This window comes from Panthera pardus, unplaced genomic scaffold (assembly GCF_024362965.1).
Source record: "Panthera pardus isolate Hobbes unplaced genomic scaffold, ASM2436296v1 HiC_scaffold_17, whole genome shotgun sequence".
NCBI lineage: Eukaryota > Metazoa > Chordata > Mammalia > Carnivora > Felidae > Panthera > Panthera pardus.
The window spans coordinates 51,720,874-51,746,529 of NW_026526732.1; the positions used below are offsets into that span (position 1 = coordinate 51,720,874).

Sequence of the window (25,656 nt, forward strand, 5' to 3'; positions counted from 1 at the left end):
CGAATAAAAGGGGGGATGGAAATACCAAGTTTGAAGGTGGGAAGTGAGGAATTGGTGCAAGTTATCTGGCCAGGACAATGAAAATAAGGTTCTTTACCTTTCATAGTGTAATATCATATTTGCAACTTAAGGTGTCTGAGTATCATTGCTCACTTACCTGTTCTTGTGAAAGAACCTGGTATTGGAGGTATTACACACATCACATATGTAACAACTAGGATCAACCCCCTTCCTACTCACATTTTAGAAAATATTCTCTAATATACTTTTCTCTGAAAAAGATCTGAATACACATTTTTATAAGATTCCAATTTTCAGATTATAGACAGGGACTGAAGAACTGAAATTTTGCCAAATAAGTGATCATGAGACATGTACCTACATGGCAAAAATGATTAAGCTTATAACTTTGTTCCAGTTAAGTTTATAGCTTGTTCTCCCTCACCTATTAAGAGCCTATTCTATAAAACCTGGAACATTTCACCTTCAAACTTCTGACTTAACTCCAAACTCACAAACACACTTTTTTATTCTTACCACTTACCTCTTCTACTCTGATATCCTGGTATATATATAGCCCAGCTATTTCTCTTAAGCTTTAGTTATGAAGCCACTAATAAGAAATGTTTAAATCTGAGTATAAATTACTTATTCTCCCAGGAGCTTAAAAATCTTCTGTCTTCATGATTACTCAAACATTGGACAATAACCACCAAATACCAATTCCCTCAAATTATAAAAATTGCAGATGGCTAGTATTTGGTCTATACTATTTAAAAAATACATCAACAAAAAACTTTTTGAATGTCACTAGACAATGAATTAAGCAAACTTTTATTGAAGCTTAAATTGTGGTACAGAAATACATTTCAACTGATTTAAGTCCAACACCATGAAGAGAGAAATTATGGCACCAAAATTTTCCCTCCTCCATCATACACACTAGGATTAATTTTGATTACTATTCAATCTACAGTTTTAATTTTTCTAGGCTTTATTCCATACAAATTTGTGCAGTTTTCAACATTAGATAGAAATCTTAAATCTATTAGAAAAAAAAAAAAAAATCAGACCTCAAGCCAACAAATGTCATCAAATCTACTGGGACACTGTTCAAGAACAAAATCCACTTTGAGCATTGGTCCTCAAAACAGTACAAAACATTAATTAGGTACTGTGTGCTAATTACAGAATCAAACTGATCCATTGACTGAAAGTTTCTTCAATGAAACTTTGAATCAACATGCTTAAAATAAAAGTCAAAATTTGTGTTCCAACCACTTGATTTCAAACCAAGTAGATTTTATGTTTAGAAACACTAAAAAAAGTGTTTCATTTATAAATACGGAAGGAACAAAAAAACATCACTGCAACAATCCAGAAAGAATCAAAAAAATTTGAGGACAAGAATACAAAATTTAGTCAACTTTGCTGTTTTCTCAGCTGCTTATATCCCAGTATTTGCAAATATACCTAAAAGATGCCAACTCCTCAAAGCCTGTATTTTTAGTCATTTCCCATAGACGTCTGGAATTTTATGTCTTATGGATAGCATTCTGCTTCACTGTATGTCTGAATACCCTGAACAGTTCTCAGTCTGGGAAGTTTCACTTGATCCTATGAAACCATGGTGAAAGAACACCAGGAAGTCAGAACACCATCATAATGCATCACACAAAGTCAAAGAACTTTAAGTCATAACATGGCAAAGACAGACTCCATTTTGAACCAAAGTTTATGATACACTGTGAATGAAAATTATTGGAGATAGCTGCTAAAAGCAAAAGTTAAGGTAAATCATCTGAGATGACTTACTAAATCCAATACAACCTTTATCTTTATTTCCTTGCCAATAAACTTAGCGATAAAAATTCTTTTACACAACCACTTAGCAAGTTAGTAAAGGCATGGTACTCATGAGAAGCTAATCTCATTAATGGGAATACAGAATGGCATACAGTTTCTGGAACAGTTCTGCCAGTATACCCTAATAAAATTTATGTGTCTTCTTTGCTAATCACCATGTTTATTTTGGTCACTATCTCCCAAAAGAGTCCATGCCAATATAAAAGGAGGACAAACTCCTTTGACCTTTAAATAAAATTAAGCCCAGGGTCCATTCCCCTTCCCCCTCCCGGGTATAAGATTAGTATAAACCCACAGTGTAACAGTATATTGCTTTATTGAGGGGGGGAGGGGTCGGGAGGCAAGACACCATGGCAAGGAATGAAATCAATTAAAGGAAGTACAGGTAAAGGAAGCAATAATGTTAAAATAGTAATACACAAAATGGGTAACTGCAATCATTTTCTGAAGAGGACTCGACTCGTGGAAGATAAACTTTAATCACTGTTGCAAAAAACATCTGTATGAAGTAGAAATTGGTTTCAGTACTATTAGTAGAGAATATGTTCTAGAAAGTGGAGGTAACTGGATGTAAAATCCTGGCAGCAATTTAATAGAACAGTCCCAGATGATTAGGCTGAGGCCAACACCTAATGAGGACGAAAGCCTTGTCTGTGGGGAATTTTGGATGATACCTGGAGAAATATTACATTGTGCGTAAACCAAATTGAATTGTTTTCACAAGTGTTGTAAAGTTTCATATAGTAAAAGGTTTTTTCTACATGCACTTCAATTTCACAGCAAGAGTGGCATAGGATACCTAAACACAGAAGAGAGCATTCATGCAAGATATCTAACTCCTTGATATAATAATGCATACAATTCAAAATGATTACACTATCATTACATCTAGGGCTTTCTGCAGCTACAAGGTGGTGGTTATGGAAAGCACGGCCCCCGGTATCAATATCTAAAAAGCAGCCACCACCTCCTTCTATGTGTGTTCTCTTTTTGCGTTTTTTCTTCATTTTTATTAATCAACTCTGCTGTTGTTGCTGCTTCTTAGCAAAACTGGTAAAAACAAAATTGTAATCATTGAACATAGCGCTCTGGCAATCAAGACGTTTAAAGCCTTCAATCTTCTGGGGCGAAGAAAGCACTGTGCGACATTTAGAACTCTGGGGAAAAGAATTTAAACCAATCATTAGTGCTTCCAATCTGCAGAAGTATTTTCAAACACGACAGTCACTTAAAAAGTATTTAAGACTACTATCTTAAAGAAACTGTGGCATTTGAATACTTTAGCTGTCCCGTGAGTGGATGGAGAGGGGCATCGTCCTATGTTGTCCCCCCACCTCCCCATCTGTCTACAGGGAAAACAGGACAGAAGGAACCCATTAATTGGGCTAGATATAAAACAAGGACCAAGTCTAATCAATAACAAAGCATCGCTTCTACTAATAACCTCACCCAGTGGTACTTCTAGATATCTGCTGTTACATGCCATCTTAGGATACGTTTTATGACATGATTCACTATCCTCATTTCCTGTAAGATTTTATTGTCAGTAATAAAACAAATTACCTGATTTACAAACAGGGTGGTCACAAATTTTCCTGGCTTGAAGACTTCCACAACTTTCCTGATCAGGTCATCATAGGAGGTCTGACTTAAGTTTGTTTCAAAGCTAACATAAGAAAATTCTGGTTCTGGAGTGATGTGAATAGTCCAATAAGTTCCCTTAGAGAAACAGTTTTATGTTAATAATGAAATGGGTACACTTAAATATTTAATAATTAAGCAAAATATTACTTACATCCGATTTCATTCCATTCATCGAATACCCACAAGGATTGAACAGTGTGGCATCAATGACAGAACCTGGTATCAGGTCACGAATTCCACTCTCCTGGGAAAGGAAAGACTGAATTACATACAAATTTGAAAAATACACTTACAGGCCTGGGTGGCTCAGTCGGTTAAACATCCGACTTTGGCTCAGGTCATGCTCTCAGTTTGTGAGTTTCAGCTCACATTGGGCTCTGTGCTGACAGGTCAGAGACTGGAGCCTGCTTCAGATTCTGTGTCTCCCTCTCTCTCTGCCCCTCCCCTGCTCATATGCGGTCTCTCTCTCTCTCTCAAAAATAAAAAATAAACATTAAAAGAAGAAAAAAGAAAAAAGAAGAAAAGAATACACTTTGAGTTAAAATATTTAGTCCTAAAGAAGAATTCCTGAAAATGCTTACACGAGTGACATCCTTTGCAGTAACACCATCTTTCATGTAGAACTGGTCCATAACTGCTGGGTCAAGCTCACTCATCAGAATTTCCAGGGTTTGATCTGGCTGACTGATTACCCGAGTCTCTGGGAAATCCAAAGTATACAAGTACCTATATAAAAGTTAAAAAAAAAAAAAAAAAGTTTCTGAAAATGACAAATAGCAATTTAAAATAAATCCTATATAGACAAAAACAAAAAACAAAAAAACCCCCATAGAACTGTGTCCAACATACCAACAGTCAGAATTCATACGTCCCATACAATATGCTGCTCCATCTGTTGAGGGAGGAGAATAAAATAAATTTAACAGCTCCATTTCATAGGATACTTTAGCCTCCACTCTTCCAATAGCTAGGGTGATAGTGCTTCCCTCCCAAGCAGGCAGGATCTCATCATCCCATTTAAAAAAAAAAAAAATCATTAGAGATATACTTCAGCTAGGGAGTTAGTCTGAGTGCTGAGAAAAGTATGGCTCACCCTCTCCCCCTAAAACTCCATTAAGGAAATGGAATTTGATCACCTGTTTCTCTACACTCCCACGTAAATACAAGTTATTTATGTATTATGTTCCTTCCATATTGTTGTTCCAAAGCCTCATTTAACACAGTAAATTAACTGGAAGATACTTACACTAAATTATACTCGGCACTGATACAGCCTTGTATAGTTTCATATTAGATTAAGAACAGGATAGAAATTGGACTTTCTTTTCAAATCATGTCTGTGAGGGAGGAGGGGGGGAATCTTAAATCATGCCTGTGAATGGTTTTGTGCCAAGTTAGTAAAATCATCCTAGGTTTTCAGCCTCTTCTAGAATATAAGTGTATTAAGGGTATTAGATTAGATAACTTTTAGTTCCCTGACCTTGAAGTTCAAAAAGGACGGCCTATAAATAAAAAGTTAGTAAATGGAAGAAAATCTTGCCAATTTGGTTGAAGTGACACTATGATCTCACTGTGTTTATCATTTTTAAGCCAGTTCAATTCCTGAATAGAATGCCAAGCCCAAGTTTCTTATATGGAACAGCATCTTAGCATGGGTTTATGAAGTCACTATACCTTTTTCTGAAGGAAGAGAGCACGGCCTTCATAACCATTAAATTAGATATAAATTAGAGCAACTGGCTAGACAAAGATCATGTCTCCTTCTGGCAAGTTATCAATTCATTTTCTTCTTCCATCCTGTCAATACTGACCTTACCGTGCATATATACACTCTAGAATTTGTAATTAATTTTATTGACATATTTATCCTTAATATATATCCTTGCATACATATGCTTTCACAAATATAAAAAGATCTCTGAAAGGATATAACCTCTAAAGAAACAAGTTTCAATTCTATTTAAACTTACTTGGGAAAATTGCATTAAGAAACTCTATTTCTTCCTGGAAATTCCGGTGTGGGTACCCTTGGTGAGAAGGCTTCATGAAATTCTTACGAGAATAAAAGAAGCTCTGAAAAAGACAGATAACTTCATACACAGAATTCTATCACCTTTCCTAGTCAACTATTTTCTGCATATGCATAACAAAATCAAATCTATAAATATTTTCTCCAATGAAATTTAACATGTTTTCCCTTTAATAGGTTTAAAAGATAGGTGATCTTTTGCTGGCCAACAAACAAAAATGAAGGCCCTGGTGTCAGAGCAAGGTTTCAGACCAATATCCATGAATTACTGTCATACAGACCAACTTTATTTAAGCTGGAGAAGAGTATCAACAATGTACTAAGAATGCAGATCACATCTCTGAGTTTCTAGAAACTAAAAAATACCCAATCTATACATGATGGGTCTTAACAGCAGTAGAAACAAGGTATATTATTTCTAGAGCAGTAATTTTGGATCTGAGGTTTTAAATAGGCATGGAAACAATGATTTTTGAGAACGTGTATACATTTAGTTTCAAAAAAATCAGTGACTACAACTAAGAAGTATACAAAAATTTATTTACTAGGCATATCACAGAACCCTAACATTTGTCTAGAAAAAAGGATTAAATGTTTGATTACTTACTTGAATTGAGTCAAACCCACTGTAATCCCTAGCAAGTTTCAACAGGGGAACCAGTGCTTTCAGCAAGAGGGTGGTACCACATGTCTTCAAAATGAAACGTCTCTTGGAGACAAACATGCTACTCTCACTGCATTTGGAAAAAGTCACAATGTTATAATGGCATTTATGTATTACTGAGATACAATTCATCTATTATTGGATTATCATTTACAATCTAAAATTTGGCTATTAATTTAAAATGTGAGGATCTCAAGGAAGCATAAAATGTACTACAGTATCCCGCCCTTTCTAGTATACAAAAATGAGCTTAAGGTTCTAGAACCCCACAAACAGGTCTTGAATCAGGTACAAAGCATATTAGCTCATTATACAAACCCCCTTTTACTATTAAACTTTCCTCCTCACCTCACCTATCTTAGGATATTATTTACTAAATTCATGTCTCACCTTGTACTATCCACTCTCACACATATTTCTGTAACCATCTCATTATTTCTTTCACTAGATAATAAGCTCCATGAAGAAAAGGAATGTTTGTTTTTACTCACCATTATATTCTTAGCACATAATAAGCATGTGATAAAAACAAACCAGACACCTTATGTACCTTGTTAATCCAGTAGCCCCAAGGTCCATTATAACACGTATAAGAAATTAGTATTTTCATTGAATAAATTAGCTTTGTACCTATAAACATGTTGAATGGCTTTATTCTATTATAGCAATTGTATTTACAGGAAGAAGCTAAGTTTTCACTTTGCTCGAAGTTCTGACATTGAGAGGCATACACTAAACAGGAAGGCCTCTCTATCTGGGGCTGAGGGCAAAAGGACAATGCCATTCTACCACCTTTTACAGATACTTTCTGCTAACTACAAGGAGGTAAAGATGGCAACCATCTTGAAGAGCTATTAGGTAAAACTTCAGAACACACTGGGACATCTAAAGCAAACATTTTAGGGGTGCCTATGTGGCTCAGTTTAAGTGTCCAGACTCTTGGTTTCAACTCAGGTCACGATCTCACAGGGTTCATGAGGTTGAGCTCTGTGTTGGGCTCTGTGCTGATGCGTGGAGCCTGCTTGGGATTCTCTCTCTCCCTCACAAAATAAGTAAATAAACTTAAAAAAACAAACAAACAAAAAAACTTTATTTTATACTATATTTCTCAAAGTAAAAATGATTATAGAACTAAAATCCAGAGGAACAATTTGAGATTCCATGTAATGAATGTATGGTTCAGACTGTTATTAGGTAGCTAAAAAGCTGGTTTTTGCAGGACTTACCTGAGTACATAAGCTTCCTGCTTGTCAGTTTTTGTCACACTTATGATTGAACATTGCACATCCTTCAAAAGTATGTCCCACTCGGATCTATTATTTAACACACAAAAAAATGTGATTAAGTCATAACAGCACTTGACTACTTGAATAAAAATTATAAAACTCTCACACTTGAATGTTCTAACAATTTACACAATGGATTTTTTATGTTGTCACATTCTTGTTCCATCTTCTCTTATGAATAATATTTAGATTTATTTCTAAAGTCTATCTATAATCGACATATCCACTCAATAACAAAGAGTAAACTGGAAAACTGGAAATTATACACTATTTACAATTTACTAAGAAAAAACAAATGACAAAATGAGTAAGCCATGCACAGAGGAAATTAAAAAGGCCCATAAACCAAGGACAATCATTACCTTTTCACCAGCAAGCCAGTAAAGAAATTAAAATGGGATGTTTTTTGTCTATCAAATTCTTAGATTTTAAGTTTTTTTTTTTAAGTTTTTATTTATTTTTGAGACGGAGAGAGACACAGCACGAGCAGGGAAGGGGCAGAGAGAGAGGGAGACACATAATCTGAAGCAGGCTCCAGGCTCTGAGCTGTCAGCACAGAGCCCGAAGCGGGGCTTGAACTCACGGACTGCGAGATCATGACCCGAGCCAAAGTCGGACGCTCAACTGACTGAGCCACCCAGGCGCCCCTCAAATTCTTAGATTTTTAAACCTTACTATTGGAATTACAATTTAAAGAGCACCATTTCTTCACTGATTAGCCTGGCAAAAAGATTTAAAGGCCTGACAGCAAGTAAACTGGTACTCAGTGTATAGATACTATGTTCTATCAAATTGGCAGCTGATGATCATAATACCTAGTGGTGTCTAAAGTCTAAGAACAGGGACGCCTGGGTGGCTCAGTCGGTTGAGCGTCCGACTTCAGCTCAGGTCACGATCTCGCGGTCCGTGAGTTTGAGCCCCGCGTCGGGCTCTGGGCTGATGGCTCAGAGCCTGGAGCCTGGTTCCGATTCTGTGTCTCCCTCTCTCTCTGACCCTCCCCCGTTCATGCTCTGTCTCTCTCTGTCTCAAAAATAAATAAACGTTAAAGAAAAATTAAAAATAAATAAATAAATAAATAAAGTCTAAGAACATAAAAAACTTGAAAAATGGCTTTTGCTGGCAATTTTGGGAACACTACAAGCTCTTTAATAGGATCAGGAAATGTCCATTTCAACAAAGTAGTCTGTTAAGTACAGGTAATAGACAGCAAAATGGAAGTCAAATAGGCATAACTAAATAAAGTAGTTTTAATTTATCTGAGACCTAAGAAGTGATTCCTTTTTGGGGTGCCTGGGTGGCTTGGTTGGTTAGGCGTCCAACTTCAGCTCAGGTCATGATCTCATGGCTTGTGGGTTCAAGCCCCGCATCAGGCTCTGTGCTGATAGCTTAGATTCTGTGTTTCCCTCTCTCTCTTCCCCTCCCCCCACCTCAAAAATAATAAACATTAAAAAAAAATTTTTAAAGTGCTTCCTCTTTAACATGCCCACTATAAACAGAAATACATAAAACAGTTCCACAGGACAAACTTAAAATTACCAGTTAAAAAAACATACTAGGAATGTGTTTTTAGTATTTTTAAATTTATTTTTGAGAGAGAGAGCGCACAAGCATGGATGAGCAGGGGAGAGGCAGAGTCGGCGGGGGGGGGGGGGGGGGGGGGGGCAGAGGATCTAAAGCAGGCTCTGTGCTGACAGGCTGAGAGCAGCTAGCCCACGTGGGGCTTGAACTCACGAACTGTGAGCTCGTAACCTGAGCCAGAAAACCAAGGATCAATGGACTGACCCACCCAGGCGCCCCAAGGCTAGAAATGTTTTTAAGGCTCTTAATGTTTGGCAGATCATTCTTGAATACCCCCCAAAAGAGCATATTATGGTTAGTTTTCTTATCCAGTTAATAATCTTTAAGAAATTCTCAACAGGGGTGCTGGGTGCCACAGTCGTTAATGTGGAACTCCTGATCTTGGCTCAGGTCATGATCTCGAGGGGTGCGATGGGGCTCTGGACTAATGATACGGATTATTAGCCTGCTTGGGATTCTGTCTCTCCTTCTCTCTGTCCCTCCCCCACTTGTGCTCTCTCTCAAAATAAATAATACCAAAAAAAAGATACAAAAAAGAAAGAAAGAAATCCTCAACAATACAGCCAGCACAAAAACAGGTGGGACGCCTTGGGTGGCTCAGTTGGTTGAGCATCTGACCTTTGATTTTGCTCAGGTCATGATCTCCCGGTTCATGAGATAGAGCTCTGCCTCTGGCTCTGAGCTAACAGCAGCCTACTTAGGATTCTCAGTCTCTGCTTCTGTCGCTCGCTCTCTCTCTCAAAAATAAACATTAAAAAAAATTAAAAAAAAAAAAAAAAATCAAGCACAGTGCCAATCAATCCTACCAGCATTTTGTGCCTGTTTCATCATTTTTAGAAGAGATTATTACTGGCCCAGTGGGCAATTATGTGACGAATAGAGAAGGCAGTGATTACATTAATACGTTGGGCAAATTAGTTAAATTGAACAGTACTGACACCTATCTGAAAAAACTTAAATACACATTAGAGTGGGACATATTTTTGCAGTTTGTTTCAAATTTTTAAAATGGTACAATTTTTTATTTAGGAAAGAAAAAAAGTTGCATTTAAGACGCAGTTCTGAACAATATAAACTGATCATCTGAATCCTCTTATTTTAGGAAGCCAAGCAACAGCTTGGGCTTTCCCATTTCTAAGACTCAAAATTCACTAATATATGCATTTCAGAACCCACTGTATTCTAAAAAAAATTTTTTTTTAATGTTTATTTTTGACAGAGAAAGAGGATCAGCAGGAAAGGGGCAGAGAGAGGGATACACAGAATCTAAAGCAGGCTCCACCCTCTGAGCTGTCTGCGCAGAGCCCAATGCAGGGCTCAAACTCACCAACTGATCTGATCATTACCTGAGCTGACCTAGGCTGAAGTCAGACGTTTAACCAACTGAGCCACCCAGGTGTCTGGAACCCAGTATTCCATAAATAGGCTTTTTTTTTTTTTTTCCCCCCTCCAGTAGGCCTCATGCCTGGGCTCGAACCCACGACCCTAAAACTCAGAGATCAAGACTAGAGCTGAGTTGGAGCTGAGATCAAGAGTCAGATGCTCAACTGACTGAGCCACCCAGGTGTCCCAAGGTTTTTTTTTTTTTTAAATATCTGGTGGGCAATAAGACCTACTTCACAGGACTAATAAAGATTAAATTACATAATGCATACAAAATTTACCTATAATAAGAATTCCAATACTGGGGCGCCTGGGTGGCCCAGTCGGTTAAGCATCCGACTTCAGCCCAGGTCATGATCTCAGTTTGTGAGTTCGAGCCCCACGTTGGGCTCTGTGCTGACAGCTCAGAGCCTGGAGCCTGCTTCAGATTCTGTGTCTCCCTCTCTCTCTGTCCCTCCCCAGCTCATGGTAGCACTCTGTCTCTGTCAAAAATAAATAAACTTAAAAAAAAAAAAAAAAAAAAATACTGTGTCCAAAATACTGAACACAAAGGTAAATAATGTTAATACAATATTAATATAAATATTAATTATAATTAATACACTATAAATACAAGAAGCTTTAAGTCGAATTTTGAAGCACAGGGGTCTCTCTTTAGAGCTTATCTAATTTAGATCTTACCTAATGACTTCCCATTAAAATTCAGCTCACCCATTAGAATTCTACACTCACTGGCCATGCTACTGAGTCCTATCACCCCTTCTCAGTTTTTATTCACTATCCATGCTGACTCCCTCACCCCCAGTTTTGTAAGTGACATACATATCGTTGTATGTAAGTTTATGGCCTACAGCATTGATTTACATATTGTGAAATGATTATTGCAGTAAGTTTACATTCCATCTCAGATACAATAAAAAGAGCAAAAAAAGAAAAAAATTTCCACTATGAGAACTCTTAGGATTTATTCTCTTAACTTTCATGAATCACACAGCAGTGTTAACAGTATGTTAAGACTTTTAACTGTGCTCCATGAACTTTTTCTTTCTTGTATAACTGTTTTTCTCTGGATTTAAAAGCTGTCCTGCTTTTTCATTTGGTTTGGTCTTCTATGCATTAATTTATCCTTAGATCTTCCCCCAACTGTTTCCTTTCAGCATTTCTTTTGAGTGATTCTTGGCCAAGAATAGGGTACTAAGACTTAGCTAGTCAGAAGGTCTACACACCCGGATGGGGTGTATTTACTGTGGGCCTTTATACAGGGCACGGTGACTGGGTGGTTTCACTGCGGAACTCCTTCCCTATCACTATTTTTTTTTTTAAGTTCTTTCCTGGGCAAGTCAGATTACCCAAATACTCCATTCTCTTGCCTAAAGAGCATTAAGATTTCTAGTAGGCAAAACAGGGTAAGGGGCTAGGAATCCCAGTCACTATAAGCTTACGTTCTTTATTTTCAGTATAGTCAATCTATCCCTCAACAGTTCCAGGTCCCCTCATTACAGAGTGATCCTTTTTTACACCCAGAGAATAAACTATTATCTAATCTTCATATCTCCTGGCATTCCCCTTCTCATTTGACTCAAATTTTGCAATATAAAGACACTGTATCAGAAGAACAGTTGAAATAAATAAAACACACAGACAAAATATACAGGTAACTAGCTCTATCCCCATTCCCAGTATTTCAGTCACACTGGGCTTTTCCACCAACCATTCCTAGAAATAGGGCACCATAAACTCAATTTACCCATATCATGCCATGTGGGAGTGAGAGTACTGCTGGAATGGATTTCACCCTACCTAGAACTCCTGTCCTCAGCCCCCTTCTTCTAGCTCAAATCACCTCACTATTCCCACCAGACCAAATGTCATTAAAAGGTTTTTTTACTTTACAGAGAAAGAGAGAGCACGTGCACACATAATGGTGGGGGGCAGGGGCAGAGAGAATCCAAGCAGGTCCCACGCTCAGCACAGAGCCCGACATGGGGTTCAATCTGACAACCCCACTGGGATCATGACCTTAGTCGGACCCTCAACTGACTAAGCCACCCAGGCACCTCAAAGGGTTTTAAAACTCAGAATGCTGGGGCGCCTAGGGTGGCTCAGATCATGATCTCGCGGTTTGTGGGTTCGAGCCCCGCATGGGGCTCTGTAGTGACAGCTCAGAGCCTGGAACCTGCTTCGGATTCTGTGTCTCCTCCTCTCTCTGCCCCTCCCATACTCATACTCTGTCTCTCAATAATAAATAAATGTTTAAAAAAAAAAAAAACCCTCAGAATGCTTACCTAGTATTTATGTGGCTATTTTGGTATTCATGCCAATCCCACTACACTCATTCCATGTAGTTAGGGACTTTGTGTTGTATTGTTTTTATCTCCAGTGCCTAGTCCAGCTCATAGAAGGTCCTCAAATATTTGTTGACTTTGGCAATAAGTAATTATTCTGATGAGGTCTTATGGACATTTGGAGAAATAACAGCCTTAGAATTTTCATTTATTTTTAAAAAGTAATCCCTATGCCCAACGTGGCACTTGAATCCATGACTGAGATCGAAAGGTCACATGCTTTACCAAATGAGCCAGGTAGGCCCCCTGCTACAGCCCTAAAATTTTTAAATTTAAAATAGTTACATGATCCTTTACTGTTTCAATTTGTCACGCTAATAATTCAGGTATTTAGAGGGCAATTCTTATTAAAAAGGTAAGTTTATCTTGTTAACTAGATCATTCCACTTGAAATGCCATCTTATTTTAATCTACATAAATGAAACTTACTCATTTCACGGCCAAATAATTTAGTTGTAGAATCTACTCATTATAATGAACATAGTTCTGTTTTCAGGTTTTTTCCTGCAACACACCCTTCTCTTTCTGGGGAATCTGCTGATGCAAACATATTAAACTTTTTGGTCTGAACAGAACCTGAGAGACCTTTGGGACATTTCTTCCAATCTTTTCTGTGTTGTTCAAGTTGGGTAACTCCTACTGATCTATCTTCAAGTTCAGTCAATCTTCTGTCATCTCCATTCTACTAAAGCCCACCCAATAAACTTTTTATTCCAGTAGTTATTTTCCTGGGTTTTTTTTTTTTTTTTTTGAGAGTACAAACAGGGGAGAGGTGGGGACAGTGGACCCAAAGGAGGTTCTGCACTAACATCAGTGAGCTCAACGTGGGGCCCGAACTCAAACTGCGAGATCATGACCTGAGCTAAAGTCAGATGCTCAACCTACTGCGCCACCAAGGTGCCCCTTTCCTGTTGTATTTTTAAATTTTTTCTTTTATTTCTCTAAGACTTCGTCTTTCCTTTTAAGAGTATTCATTCTTACTTCAAGGGGCACCTGGGTGGTTCAGCTGGTTGAATGGCTGACTTCAGCTAAGGTCATGGTCTCATGGTTCCTGGGCTCAGGCCCCACATCAGGTTCGTGCTGACAGCGCAGAGCCTGGAGCCTGCTTTGGATTCTGTGTCTCCCTCTCTCTCTGCCCCTACCCCCCTCAGATTGTCTCTCTCACATACCCCCCCCCAAAAAAAAAAAAAAAAAAATTCGCTCTTACTTCTTATGGAATGGTTATGATAGCTGTTTGTAAATCTTGATCTGCATCACCTTGAAGTTGCAGTCCTTTTCCTTTGATGGATGCTGAGAATTTCCTGGTGATTTGTTATTAATTTATGATTGCATCCTTAGCATTTTGATCATGTTATATAATTTTAAATCTTGTTTAAATCCTATGGAGCATGCTGATTTTTAAAAATTGTTTTAGGGGTAACTGAGTGGTTCAGTTAAGCATCTGACTTCAGCTCAGGTCATGATCTCACGGCTTGTGAGTTTGAGCCCCATGTCGGGTTCTGTGCTGACAGCTTGGAGCCTAAAGCCTGCTTAGGATTCTTTGTCTCCCTCTCTTTGCCTCTCCCTTGCTCACACTCTGTGTCTCCCTCTCTTACTCTCAAAAATAAACATTAAAAAAGTAATTAAAAAAAATTGATTTAGCAGGCAATTGAAATGGTTAAGTTCAGTCTTCAAGTTTTTACCCAACTTCTATGGGTTATATGTTATGATTTCTGTTTAGTTATGAAAGCCCCTGCCATGGTATTCAGATCTGCCCTGCTTGTCACCCAGTGGCCAGACTGGGACTGGGAAGTGACCTATCACTTTTCAAAGCCTTTGATAAATTGTGATCAAATCCATACAGGAGCAGCTCAGTGGTACTCATATAAATCTTTATGGGATCACTTTCTTCATCTTTCTCCTCCCCATAATCTTGCTGACAATTTCTGGTTCAGGGTGAGGGCCCAATTCTTGATTCTCTCCACTCTGCCTTGACTATCTGTCCCTCTCCGGCCAAACAGGGAAATGAAAAGAAAAAATAGCAACAGGGATATATCCATGATGCTCTTTACTTTTGGGACCACAGTTCTTCTGGCCAAAACACACACACACAAAGCAAAGCAATACAAAAACAAAAAAGATTTTCCCCCACTCTCTTGGACCAGGTTGGCCCTCTTTCGGAGCTCTTTTTGTCTGCACCTAGTGTGCGGTTACCAGCTTCTGGCAGCTTTTCAGAACACCCCAAGAGATAACCAAAGGAAATAAAAAACAGGAAATCATAGCTGTCTCAGTGCTATTTTGAGTTATGGTTTCCTTCTCCAATTCACCTGCTAACATTTACTTTCCAGAATCCTCAGAATGCAATCCATGCATTCTGTCCAAAGTTTTTAGTAAACGCTAGACAGTGTGCTTCTTCCACCTTGAGGGACACCAGAATGCTCTTGCACTCACTCATTAGTTAATAATTTTTGCAACGAAGCTCTTCCTCACCTAATAGAAACCATCTAGTATTTTTTCAAAGTCACAGTATGAAAGAACACAATTGCTTTAAAAAACTTTAGGGGTGCCTGGGTGGCTCAGTTGGCTGGGCATCTAGACTCTTGGTTTTGGCTCAGGTCATGATCTCCTGGTTCGTGTGTTCGAGCCTATATCAGACTCTGTGCTATCAGGGCAGAGCCTGCTTGGGATTCTCTCTCCTTCTCTCTCTCTGCCCCCTCCCCACTCATGCACAGGTGCTCTCTCAAAATAAATCAACATTACAAAAAAAACACTTTGGGGTGCCTGGGTGGTTCAGTTGGTTAAGTGTCTAACTTCAGCTCAGGTCATGATCTCATGGTTTGTGGGTTTGAGCCCCACATCGGGCTCTGTACTGACAACTCAGAGCCTGGAGCCTGCTTCGGATTCTGTGTCTCCTTTTCTCTCTGCCCCTTCCTTGCTCATGCTCTCTCTCAAAAATAAACATTAAAAAAAAAACCAAAAACCCACAACACTTGTTAAAACAAATGGATGGTTTATCAACCAAAAAGACAATCTTAGAATAGCCCACAGGCTTTCAGAGAGTGAATAAATCAAGGGGCAAGATGTGAGAGAAATAAAACCAAAAATGTCAATACATGTATATGAAAAGAAAGGTGAAAAACCAACACCAACCTAAGGCTCAAACTCAACAACCACGAGATCATGACTTGAGCCAAAGTCGGGCACTCAACCAACTGAGCCACCCAGGCGCCCCAAGCCTCCTTTTGTAAATAAAGCTTTATTGGATCCCAGACAACCAGATCATGTATCACCCCAAAATAGGATACTCTTTACTAATAACAGTACATGGATTGAATAATCTTAGATCACTATGCCAGAAAAGCAAAATTTTATATTTTATATTTAATTTTTTTTTTTTAGGGACGCCTGGGGGGGCTCAGTCAGTTAAACATCCAACTTTGGCTCAAGTCATGAGCTCACAGTTCATGAGTTTGAGTCCAGAGTCCAGAGTCCAGCTCTGTGCTGACAGCTCGGATTTGAGTCACTTGCTTCGGTTTCTGAGTCACCCTCTCTCTCTGCCTTTCCCCTGCTCGTGCTTGGTCTGTCCCTCAAAAATAAATAAAATGTTAAAAATAAAGTTTTTAAAAAAATCTTATTTTTTAAAAGTTTTTTAAATGTTTATTTATTTTTGAGAGAGACAGAGACAGAACACGAGTAGGTTAGGGGCAGAGAGAGAGGGAGACACAGACTCTGAAGCAGGCTCCAGGCTCTGAGCTGTCAGCACAGAGCCTGATGTGGGGCTTGAACTCACGAGCTGTGAGATCATGACCTGAGCCGAAGTCAGACGCTCAACTGACAGAGCCACCCAGGCACCCCGAAAGTTTATTTATTGAGAGAGAAAGAGAGAGTGCACTTATGTGCAGGGAGGGACAGAGGGACAGGGAGAGAGAGACAGAATCCCAAGCAGGCTCAGTGCTGATAGTGACCATAAGCGGGACTTCATCTCACTAACTGTGATACCATAACCTGAGCCTAAATCAAGAGTCATGCAACCAACAGAGCCACTCAGGCACCCCTATATTTAAAGTTTTCTTAAAGAGTCTGTGATTTAATAAAAACAGAACAAGCCGGAGTGTTTACAAGGGAAAAGAAACAACTAAAACGACTTGTTATCTGATTCAACAAGACCCCAAATGGACAACTGACCATACTTTTAAATATAATAAGTAAATGCCTCAAATGACCTTCAACAAAGGTGCCAAAACTACAAAATTGGGGGTTGGGGGCGGGGGGGAGTCATCTGATGGTGCTAGGAAAACTGGGTGTTTACACAAAATAATAAAGTTGGATCCTTCCTAAGACCATCTACAAAAATTAATTTAAGGTAGATTAAAGACAAAAATTAAGACCTAAAGCTACAAAAGTCCTAGAAGACATGGGGAAACGCTTCAGTAGACTGGATCTGTCAGTGCTTTCTTAGATATGACACAAAAAGCACAGACAACAAAGGCAAAAAAAGACAAATGGGACTATCAAACTTAACTTTTGCACATCACAGGAAAGCATTCAAAAGAGTGAAAACACAATACAGAACTGGAAAAAATACTTGCAAATCAAATAGGTGATAAAAGGTAAACATTAGGAATATATAAGGAACTTCCACAAGAACAAAAATAAATAACCCAATGCAGCACTTGGCTGGCTCAGTTGGTGGAGTGTGCAACCCTTGAACTCAGGGTGGAGTTCAAGTCCCATGTTGGATGTACACATCATTTAAAAATATCTTTAAATGTTCCGGACTTCAAGGTGTATTACAAAGCTGTAATCATCAAGACAGTATAGTACTAGCGCAAGAACAGACACTCACATCAATGGAACAGAATACAGAACCCAGAAATGGATCCACAAACGTATGACCAACTAACCTTTGACAAAACAGGAAAGAATATCCAATAAACAGTCTCTTCAGCAAGTAGTGCTGGGAAAACTGGACAGTGACATGCAGAAAAATGAACCTGGACCACTTTCTTACACCATACACAAAAATAAACTCAAAATGGATGAAAGACCTAAATGTAAGACAGGAAGCCATCAAAATCCTAGAGGAGAAAGGAGGCAAAAAATCTTTGATCTTGGCCGCAGCCAACTTCTTACTCAATATGTCTCCAGAAACAAGGGAAACCAAAGCAACTATTGGGACCTCATCAAAACAAAAAGCTTCTTCTGCACAGCAAAGGAAACAATCAGCAAAACTAAAAGGCAACCGATGGAATGGGAGAAGATATTTACAAACAACATAGACGTATCAGATAAAGGGTTAGTATCTAAAATCTATAAAAACTTATCAAACTTAACACCCAAAAAACATAATCCAGTGAAGAAATGGGTAAAAGACATGAATAGACACTTCTCCAAAGACATCCCGATGGCCAACTGACACATGAAAAAATGCTCAGCATCCTTCATCATCAGGTAAAGACAAATCAAAACCACGAGATACCACCTCACACCTGTCAGAATGGCTAACATTAACAACTCAGGCAACAACAGATGTTGGCAAGGATGCAGAGAAAGAGGATCTCTTTGGCACAGCTGGTGGGAATGCAAGCTGGTGCAGCCACTCTGGAAAACAGGATGGAGGTTCCTCAAAAAACTAAAAATAGAACTACCCTATGATCCAGCAATGGCACTACTAGGTATTTATCCAAGGAATACAGGTATGCTGTTTTGAAGGGGCACATGCACCCCAATGTTTACAGCAGCACTATCAGCAAAAGCCAAAGTATGGAAAGAGCCCAAAGGTCCACCAAAGGATGGATGAAAATGTGGTATATACACACAAACACATATACACATACAATGGAATATTACTTGGCAATCAAAAAGAATGAAATCTTGCCATTTGCAACTACGTGAATGGAACTAGAGGGTATCATGCTAAGCGAAATTAGTCAGAGAAAGACCAACATCATATGATTTCACTCATATGAGGACTTAAGATACAAAACATATGAACATAAAGGGAAGGGAACAAAAACATGAGACTCTTACATATGGAGAACAAACAGGGTTGCTAATGGGGGTTGTGGAAGGAGGGATGGGATACACGGGTAAGGGGCATTAAAGGATCTACTGAAACCATTGTTGCACCATATGCTAACTTGGATGTAAATTTTAAAAAAATAAGTAAAAATTAAAAAAAATTAAAATTATAAAAATATTTTTAAATGTTTGTTTTTGAGATAGCAGGAGCAGGGAAGGCGCAGGGAGACAGGGAGAGAAGATGTGAAGCAGACTCTGGGCTGAGAGCAGAGCCCACTTGGGATCCTCTATTCCACTCTCTCTGCACCCCCCCCCCCACTCTCTCTCGAAAAAAGAAAATTACAAAAAATGGTTAATTTAATGTTAGATGCTTAAAAAAATTTTTTTTTAATTTATTTACTTTGAGAAAGAGAGCTCAAACGGGAAGGGCAGAGAGAGAGAGAGAGAGAGAGAGAGAGAGAGAATCCCAAGTAGGCTCCATGCTAGCAGTGCAGCAGAGCCTGACATGGGCTCGATCCCACAAAGCATGAAATCATGACCTGAGTTGAAATCAAGAGTCGGACACTTTAACCAACAGAGCCACCCAAGTGCTCCACGTGTTAGATGTTTTTTAATCTCAATTTTACAAAGTAAATGTCTGAAGGAACAGAATGCTGCTCGCAGGTGGAAGAAACCCTTCAGAGCAGAGTTTTATCACTCATGTCACCCAAAGAGTTGGATCCTACTAAGATGCAGTAGATCAGGCACTATAAACTACAATTTAATTTTTTGTAAAGGATGAGGGCTGGTTGCAAGGATTCTAAGTCACACCTCAAAATTAACTTTCCCAGAACTCCTGCCTTACTTGACTACATCATTGCACAGTATTGCAGAATCAGTAATTTTACATTGAAGGAATTTACAACCCCTACCCAAGAAACCTTTTAGTGTAAAAAGGTTTTAAGTAGAAAAGCTTCCTATTGAAGTAAGCTTCTCTTGTTACCTTTCTCAAAGAAGTTTTGAAAAAGTTTAAACTGCTATCTCCAAGCCACCCTTTTTAAAGTGCACCTGTTGAAAGCAATCAACTGAATGTAGCAGTAATTATACGGATAGTGATTTAAATTGTAGCTTACAAAATTTGAAGGAGAGAAATGGCAGAACATCCCACTTTGTCCTAAATGTTGTTTCCAACATGACCACCATAGATTGTAGTTTTTATAGTTTCACATTAACTGTGCAAATAATACACCTCTAACCTTCCCATAATTTTTATTCTCTTCGCCTCCACTACAATTTCCCATCTGAACCCACTTCATTACTAAGAATAATAGCTCAGGGCTACGAATTCAAAAGCAAAAAACCTTTCCTCTCCTCAAAATTTCTAATTTTCTAACAGACTTCCTCCCCATAGCTGCCATTTCCTATAATGTGTGAAATAAGCCAGTTTTAGAACACATCATCTATTCCTTTATTGATATGGAATGCTGCTTTTTAAAAAAATATTTATTTTTGAGAGAGAGAAGCAGAGCATGAGCAGGGGGAGGGACAGAGAGAGAGGGAGACACAATCTGAAGCAGGCTCCAGGCTCTGAGCTGCCAGCACAGAGCCTGACGCAGGGCTCAAACCCACGAACCGCGAGATCATGACCTAAGCTGAAGACGCCCAACTGACTGAGCCAACCCGGTGCCCCAGAATGCTGCTTTTCTTAAACATACTGTTAAGCGGGGCACCCGGGTGGCTCAGTGGGTTAAATGTCCAACTTCGGCTCAGGTCATGAACTCGCCGTTTGTCAGCTCAAGCCTCATGTTGGGCTCTGTGCTGACAGCTCAGAGCTTGGAGCCTGCTTCAGATTCTGTGTCTCCCTCTCTCTCTCACCCTCTCCTGCTCATGCTGTCTCTCCCTCAAAAATAAACAATAAACATTAAAAAGAAAATGATCTTCTTCAAAAAAAAATCCCATATTGTCCATATTGTTAGCCAGCATTCTTTAACCCAGTCCAGACAGGATTTTTCTTCTTAAAATAACAAAACCAAAAACTGTATAGTGTGCTCCATGTCTCCTTTGAGAAGTTAGTAAAAAGATTCTCCATATCACATACTTTGTTCAGATTATACTTAAGGTGAATTCTACTAAATGGCCTACAGGAGAGTAGGAAATGTTTAACAGAACAGTTCTAGATGAACTTGGGAGTTAAAGCTTGGAAAGATGAGCCAATTTTGCTTCAAGTGCATTGTATTCCCTCATACTATATTAAAAATAAAAATCAATTCCAGATGGAAATGCAGATCTAAATACAAAAAGCAAAACAAAGTTTAGGAGGAAAAAAGAACATCTTCATTAACCTCTAGTGAGTAAAGATATCTTAAATAGGATGCAAACCTGCTAAGTTAAGATCATTAACAGAATGAAAAAATTGTGGTATGTTGACACAAAACACTACACAAAATGTCTGTTTGCATTTTAATGGATGACTGAGAGTGGAGATAAGGCCTTTCTGCCTTCAACATTTTTATCATTAAATAAAATTTTATCATTAAATAAAAATAAGGCTACAAAGATAAAATACTTCGTAGAATGTATTATAATGGTGCAATCTAAAACTCCCCAATGACACTATCTCCTCTACTGGAGTCAAAATACATCAAATTGCTAGGACACCCTTTAATACGTAGTCTTTTAGACTACAATCGGACATATTTTCTTCTACAACTTTGTTTGCTTAAAAGGGGGAAAAGGAAAAAAAATGGCCTTTAAAAAGCAAAAAAACCCAAAACCCCAAACCCCTCACAACAAAAAACCCCCAAAGATAATAACTTAGACTGGTTACTATGTGTCAGTTTTTAAAGTAGTGTACCTAAAGTAACCCACTTAATCCTCACAACTACTCAATGAAGGTAGGTACCAGTACTGTCTTCATTTTAGAGATGAAGAGACATCAAACAGCTAGTTATTAAATGCTGAATTCAAATTTAGATATTCCAGAGGCAATTTATTTATGCTTGATTGACAGGTCACAGAGAAAGTTCCTACCAAGGTTGCCAAAAGACCTCTCAGTTAAACAGATTTTCCAGTTCTTACTTGCTCTATCTACAACAGCTTAAGTGTGGTATAATTTCTCAAGATAGTGATTTAACGAATGTTAAAGGTCTATAAAATTACCGCACCAAATCACGAACAAAACAATATTCTGTCCTTGAAGGTTTAACTTTTGCCATCATTTTAAGAGCCACACTGAGGGAGCAAAACAATTTCTGCTGACCAAAGTACAAAGGAACAGTGGTTCTTACTTACAGAAAGCAAACTGCCCTTTTGTAACCCTTTCTCCCTCCTCCTTGACTCAGGGAACTTAAGCAAAAAAGCCCAAGCTTAAATTCTGGCATTTCTGCCTAAGAACTTGGAAGGAAGAAAAGCCCTCTTCCCTTTATTAAGAATGTGTGCTTACAAATAAAGCTTCAGAACATTTAAAGAGTCAGAGCAAAACCATTTGTTAACCACCTTATGAGAGACGTATTTATTAGTTCTTCAATGACACGATTTTCTAGATTATCTGATCACAATTGTTTCACCAGACGCATATCACCACCAGGGAGTTTCCCCCTTTGTGAAATGGAGGAAATACTAAGCTTCCCAGTATTTGTAAGTAACTGCCTCCTATAATACAGTGATTAAAGCTGAACCTGGCACATAGTGAAGGGCTACGTTAGACATTTTAAGTGTCGAACAAAGCTTGAAAAATGAGACCTGTCACATTCTAGCTAACACGACGCTTTTAGCAAGAGGATCCTTCAAGACAGACCTACTGCCTTAAAAGTCCCGGCAGCACGTGTCCGCCTGGATTCCCTTCTCCAGTTGCTTTTTGTCAGGGACTGCAGCGAGCGCAGCCTACATTCCTGAAACGCCCATTGGCCCACACCCTGGGGCCAGGCTCTCGGTCGGGCCCAGGAGCTCATTGGTCGTCGCCTCAACGAGGCAGCCGCGCCGGTTCCTCCGCCGCACCGTCACACTCGCCGCACTTGTGCGCGGAAAGGCAAGGGGTGCCTAGCGGTGTGAGCGCCACGGGAAAGGCCCAGGCACCTTCGCAACCGCCTGTACTTCCATTTGCTCTCTGCTTTCCCAAGACCACGAGAAGACCTCTTCTTTTCTGCGCGATCAGCCCAGCGCTCTCGCGTGACTGCCGGCGGTGGGAGGCTGGGGCCCCAGATTCCTTTGCAGGCTTAGGCATTAAAGGTATTATGTCCTGGCTCGGACGGGCCTCTAGCCCGTAAATTTAGACAAACCTTTCTCCACCCCGCACCTCGCCCGGAACCCGCCGACGCGGTAACAGGTTACACAGCCAAGGTCAAGAGTCTCCGGGGCCAGCCTCGGTGGGCTCCGGGGCCGCCCCGAAAAGGATTTTGGTGCAGAGCACGTTAGGGCGGCGGTGGGGCCCAGCCACTGCGACACCACTGCTCCCGCCCAATCCCCGCCGCCCGGGCGCCACATGCTGCCAGCGCCGACCGCGGGCGGGAGGCCTGCGCGCCAGACCCTCAGTCCGAGACCGGGAGAGCCCCCGCCTCCCGAAGCACGCGGAGAGAACGAGCCCGGCTTCAAACCCACTCCCTCCCTCCCCGCTCCCCGAGAGGGGAACGCCCGAAGTAGCGCCTGACTAAGCTCTCTGAGCCACACCTGCCGGGAGGCAGCCCGCGCGGCCCCAAGGCGCCCCCACCCGGGGTCCCGACCGCCAACTCCGGAGGGGAAAGTCGGACGGCGCCGGCCCACAAACCACACCGAGTGGCGCCGCCCGCCGCCCCGCACGCTGCGCGGGGGACGTTACCTGAGCACGCGGCGCGCCGGCCTCCTCCCCCTCCCCCCGGGCAGCGCCCGGTCCGGCAACGGCGGCGGGAGAAGTCGGCTCGGGCCACGCGTGGACGCGGCCGCTCCCCCCAGCACCGAGCCCCCCCCTCCACGGCAGCCGAAACGAGCCCCGCCCGCGGACCCGCCCCCACCTGAAGCCTGCGGGAACCCGGGGCCCCCGACCCCAGCCCGTGGCTGGTGCCTTCCAGGCAGCGACAGCCCCCAGCACCCACCTTGGGATGGTGCGAAGATCCCCAGATCCTTGGTTTGCGTCGGGTTGCTGCCTGGAGAACCAAACCTCCAGCAGCTTCTCGGTCCCTTCGAAAAAATGTGCAGCTTCCATCACCGTGAGACTAGCGAACAACCAACAACCACAGAAAATCAACTAAATTAAATCTCTTCTCCCGCCGCTGCCGCCGCCGCTGCGGATTGTTCCAGCTGTGTTACTAAAGTTCAGGTTCCTTTTTTTTTTTTTTTGCTATAATTTTATATTAACTTTTTTTAAAAAAAGGATTAATAAAATTTTCCCGGCTTTTTTTTTTTTTTGTGAGCGAAAGTTGAACGTGAGTCTGTTGGAAATAGAGGCAGATACAGTTCAGTCTCTTGTAGTCCGCTGTTTCCCCGTTAGAGAGAGTAGAGCGAGCGCTAGCTAATGTCGCCGGCCATACTGTGGAAGCGAGGGCGCTGCGTGAGCACCGCATTTATATATGCCGTCTCCCCCGAAAGGCCAGGAAGTGACGCAGCGTCCCGCCTCTGAGGCTCATAGGTGTTCCCGCCTGTCAATCAGCAGCCGCCGAGTTGCGGCTGGCTGGCGGCCCGCCTGCCGGGAGCGCGGAGAGCTACCCGCCGCGCTGCGGTTTGGGTTCGCGCTGTCCCTTGGGCGGGAGACGGCGCTGTGTTGTCCGGCTGGCGACTGAGAGCCTGGGGTCGAATGCAGAATGGGTGGGGAGAACGGGAACGGAGTGGGGAAAGGGTGCGCCGCGCTGCGTTAAACTGGTTAGCAGAGAACATGGGTGGATCCTTAGGGTTGGCGGGGTTCGGCGGGGGCGGTGGCCACTGCTGGGATGGCGTGGTGGTTTTGATCCTGTGCAGTTCACCGCGATTGCCGTGGTACTTGGCCATTCTCTAAAGTATGTGTTTCCTCAGGACGAAAGAAGCCACACATTAAAACTCAGTATTTGTCCGTGACGCACATGTTGCCGAGGGTCGGATTAGAAGGCGCTTTAATTCTGCCCCTGCCTTAGCTGATGTTCGAGGAAAAGGAGTTCTCGATCCTTTTACACAATAGCCCGAAGCGTTGTCTGCCTATTTAAAAAGGGAAAAGCAACGTGGCGCCCAGCCTCGGAGGGCTCTACCTACCTCCAACCATGTGGCTCGCCCAGCCTTGGAGTTGGCCGAGCTCAGCGGCTGCCGTGAAGCACTGGCAACTCCGTGCTCGATTAGGTCAACGGGTGGGAATTTATTTTCTAAAACTATTTCTAGAAACTGGTTTAATAAATATAATCTGAAATTGTCTGATAATATTTTTTTGAATGTTCTCAAACTGATGAGCTAGTTGAAAGGGGGCCCCCACCTCCAAAATTTACAGTGCTATCATCTCACATGCTTCAAAAGAATTTACATGGAAATTTATATAATAGAGATTTCTGACCTATCATTAGCGGTGATTTAAAGAACCATGAATTGAAAAAAAATTTAAAATAAAGAACCATATATTTAATACTTCAGGAATAATGTAAACTGTAAAATAGTTGTTAAGGTGTAGTCAAACAGTTTAACCTGAGGTGGCAAAATTGTGGTAACAGTTACGACTTTCACTCAAGAATATGGGAGGAAAAAACCCAGCTGGTCATAAAATTACCATTTACAACACAAAAGACTTTTCCCTATCATCCTTAGAGAAAGACTTCCCTCAACCAAAAGTGAAATGAGATCATGTAAGTGTGGAAAACCTAGTGAAAAAGATGTGGTTTGAATTTGCACTCTAGATTCCCTCCAGGGTAGTACTTGTCTTACAAGAACGTGAATCTGTTCACATTTCTCCATGAA

The 25,656-nt window shown here is 40.7% G+C and overlaps 1 protein-coding gene across 1 annotated transcript; it reads right to left on the reverse strand.

Moving 5' to 3' along the window:
• Positions 1–817: 817 nt before the first annotated feature.
• AMD1 (adenosylmethionine decarboxylase 1) lies at positions 818–24,292 on the reverse strand. Its single transcript, XM_019443099.2, has 9 exons — positions 23,841–24,292; positions 7,430–7,516; positions 6,147–6,273; positions 5,481–5,583; positions 4,360–4,402; positions 4,092–4,236; positions 3,662–3,754; positions 3,430–3,585; positions 818–3,023 (listed from the first exon to the last, which is right to left on the reverse strand). Exons 1-9 carry the CDS (start codon positions 23,948–23,950, stop codon positions 2,883–2,885), a joined length of 1,005 nt encoding a protein of 334 aa, XP_019298644.1. The 5' UTR covers positions 23,951–24,292; the 3' UTR covers positions 818–2,882.
• Positions 24,293–25,656: the final 1,364 nt, after the last annotated feature.

What these genes read in the sequence shown, in the direction of transcription:
- AMD1 (XM_019443099.2), bottom strand. Translation starts at nt 23,950, where the DNA reads ATGGAAGCTGCACATTTTTTCGAAGGGACCGAGAAGCTGCTGGAGGTT. An exon ending in CAGGAAGCTTATGTACTCAG is followed by an intron (nt 6,274 to 7,429) that starts GTAAGTCCTGCA and finishes TTCCAAATGCAG; the next exon opens with TGAGAGTAGCATGTTTGTCT. An exon ending in TGAATGGAATGAAATCGGAT is followed by an intron (nt 3,586 to 3,661) that starts GTAAGTAATATT and finishes TGTTTCTCTAAG; the next exon opens with GGAACTTATTGGACTATTCA.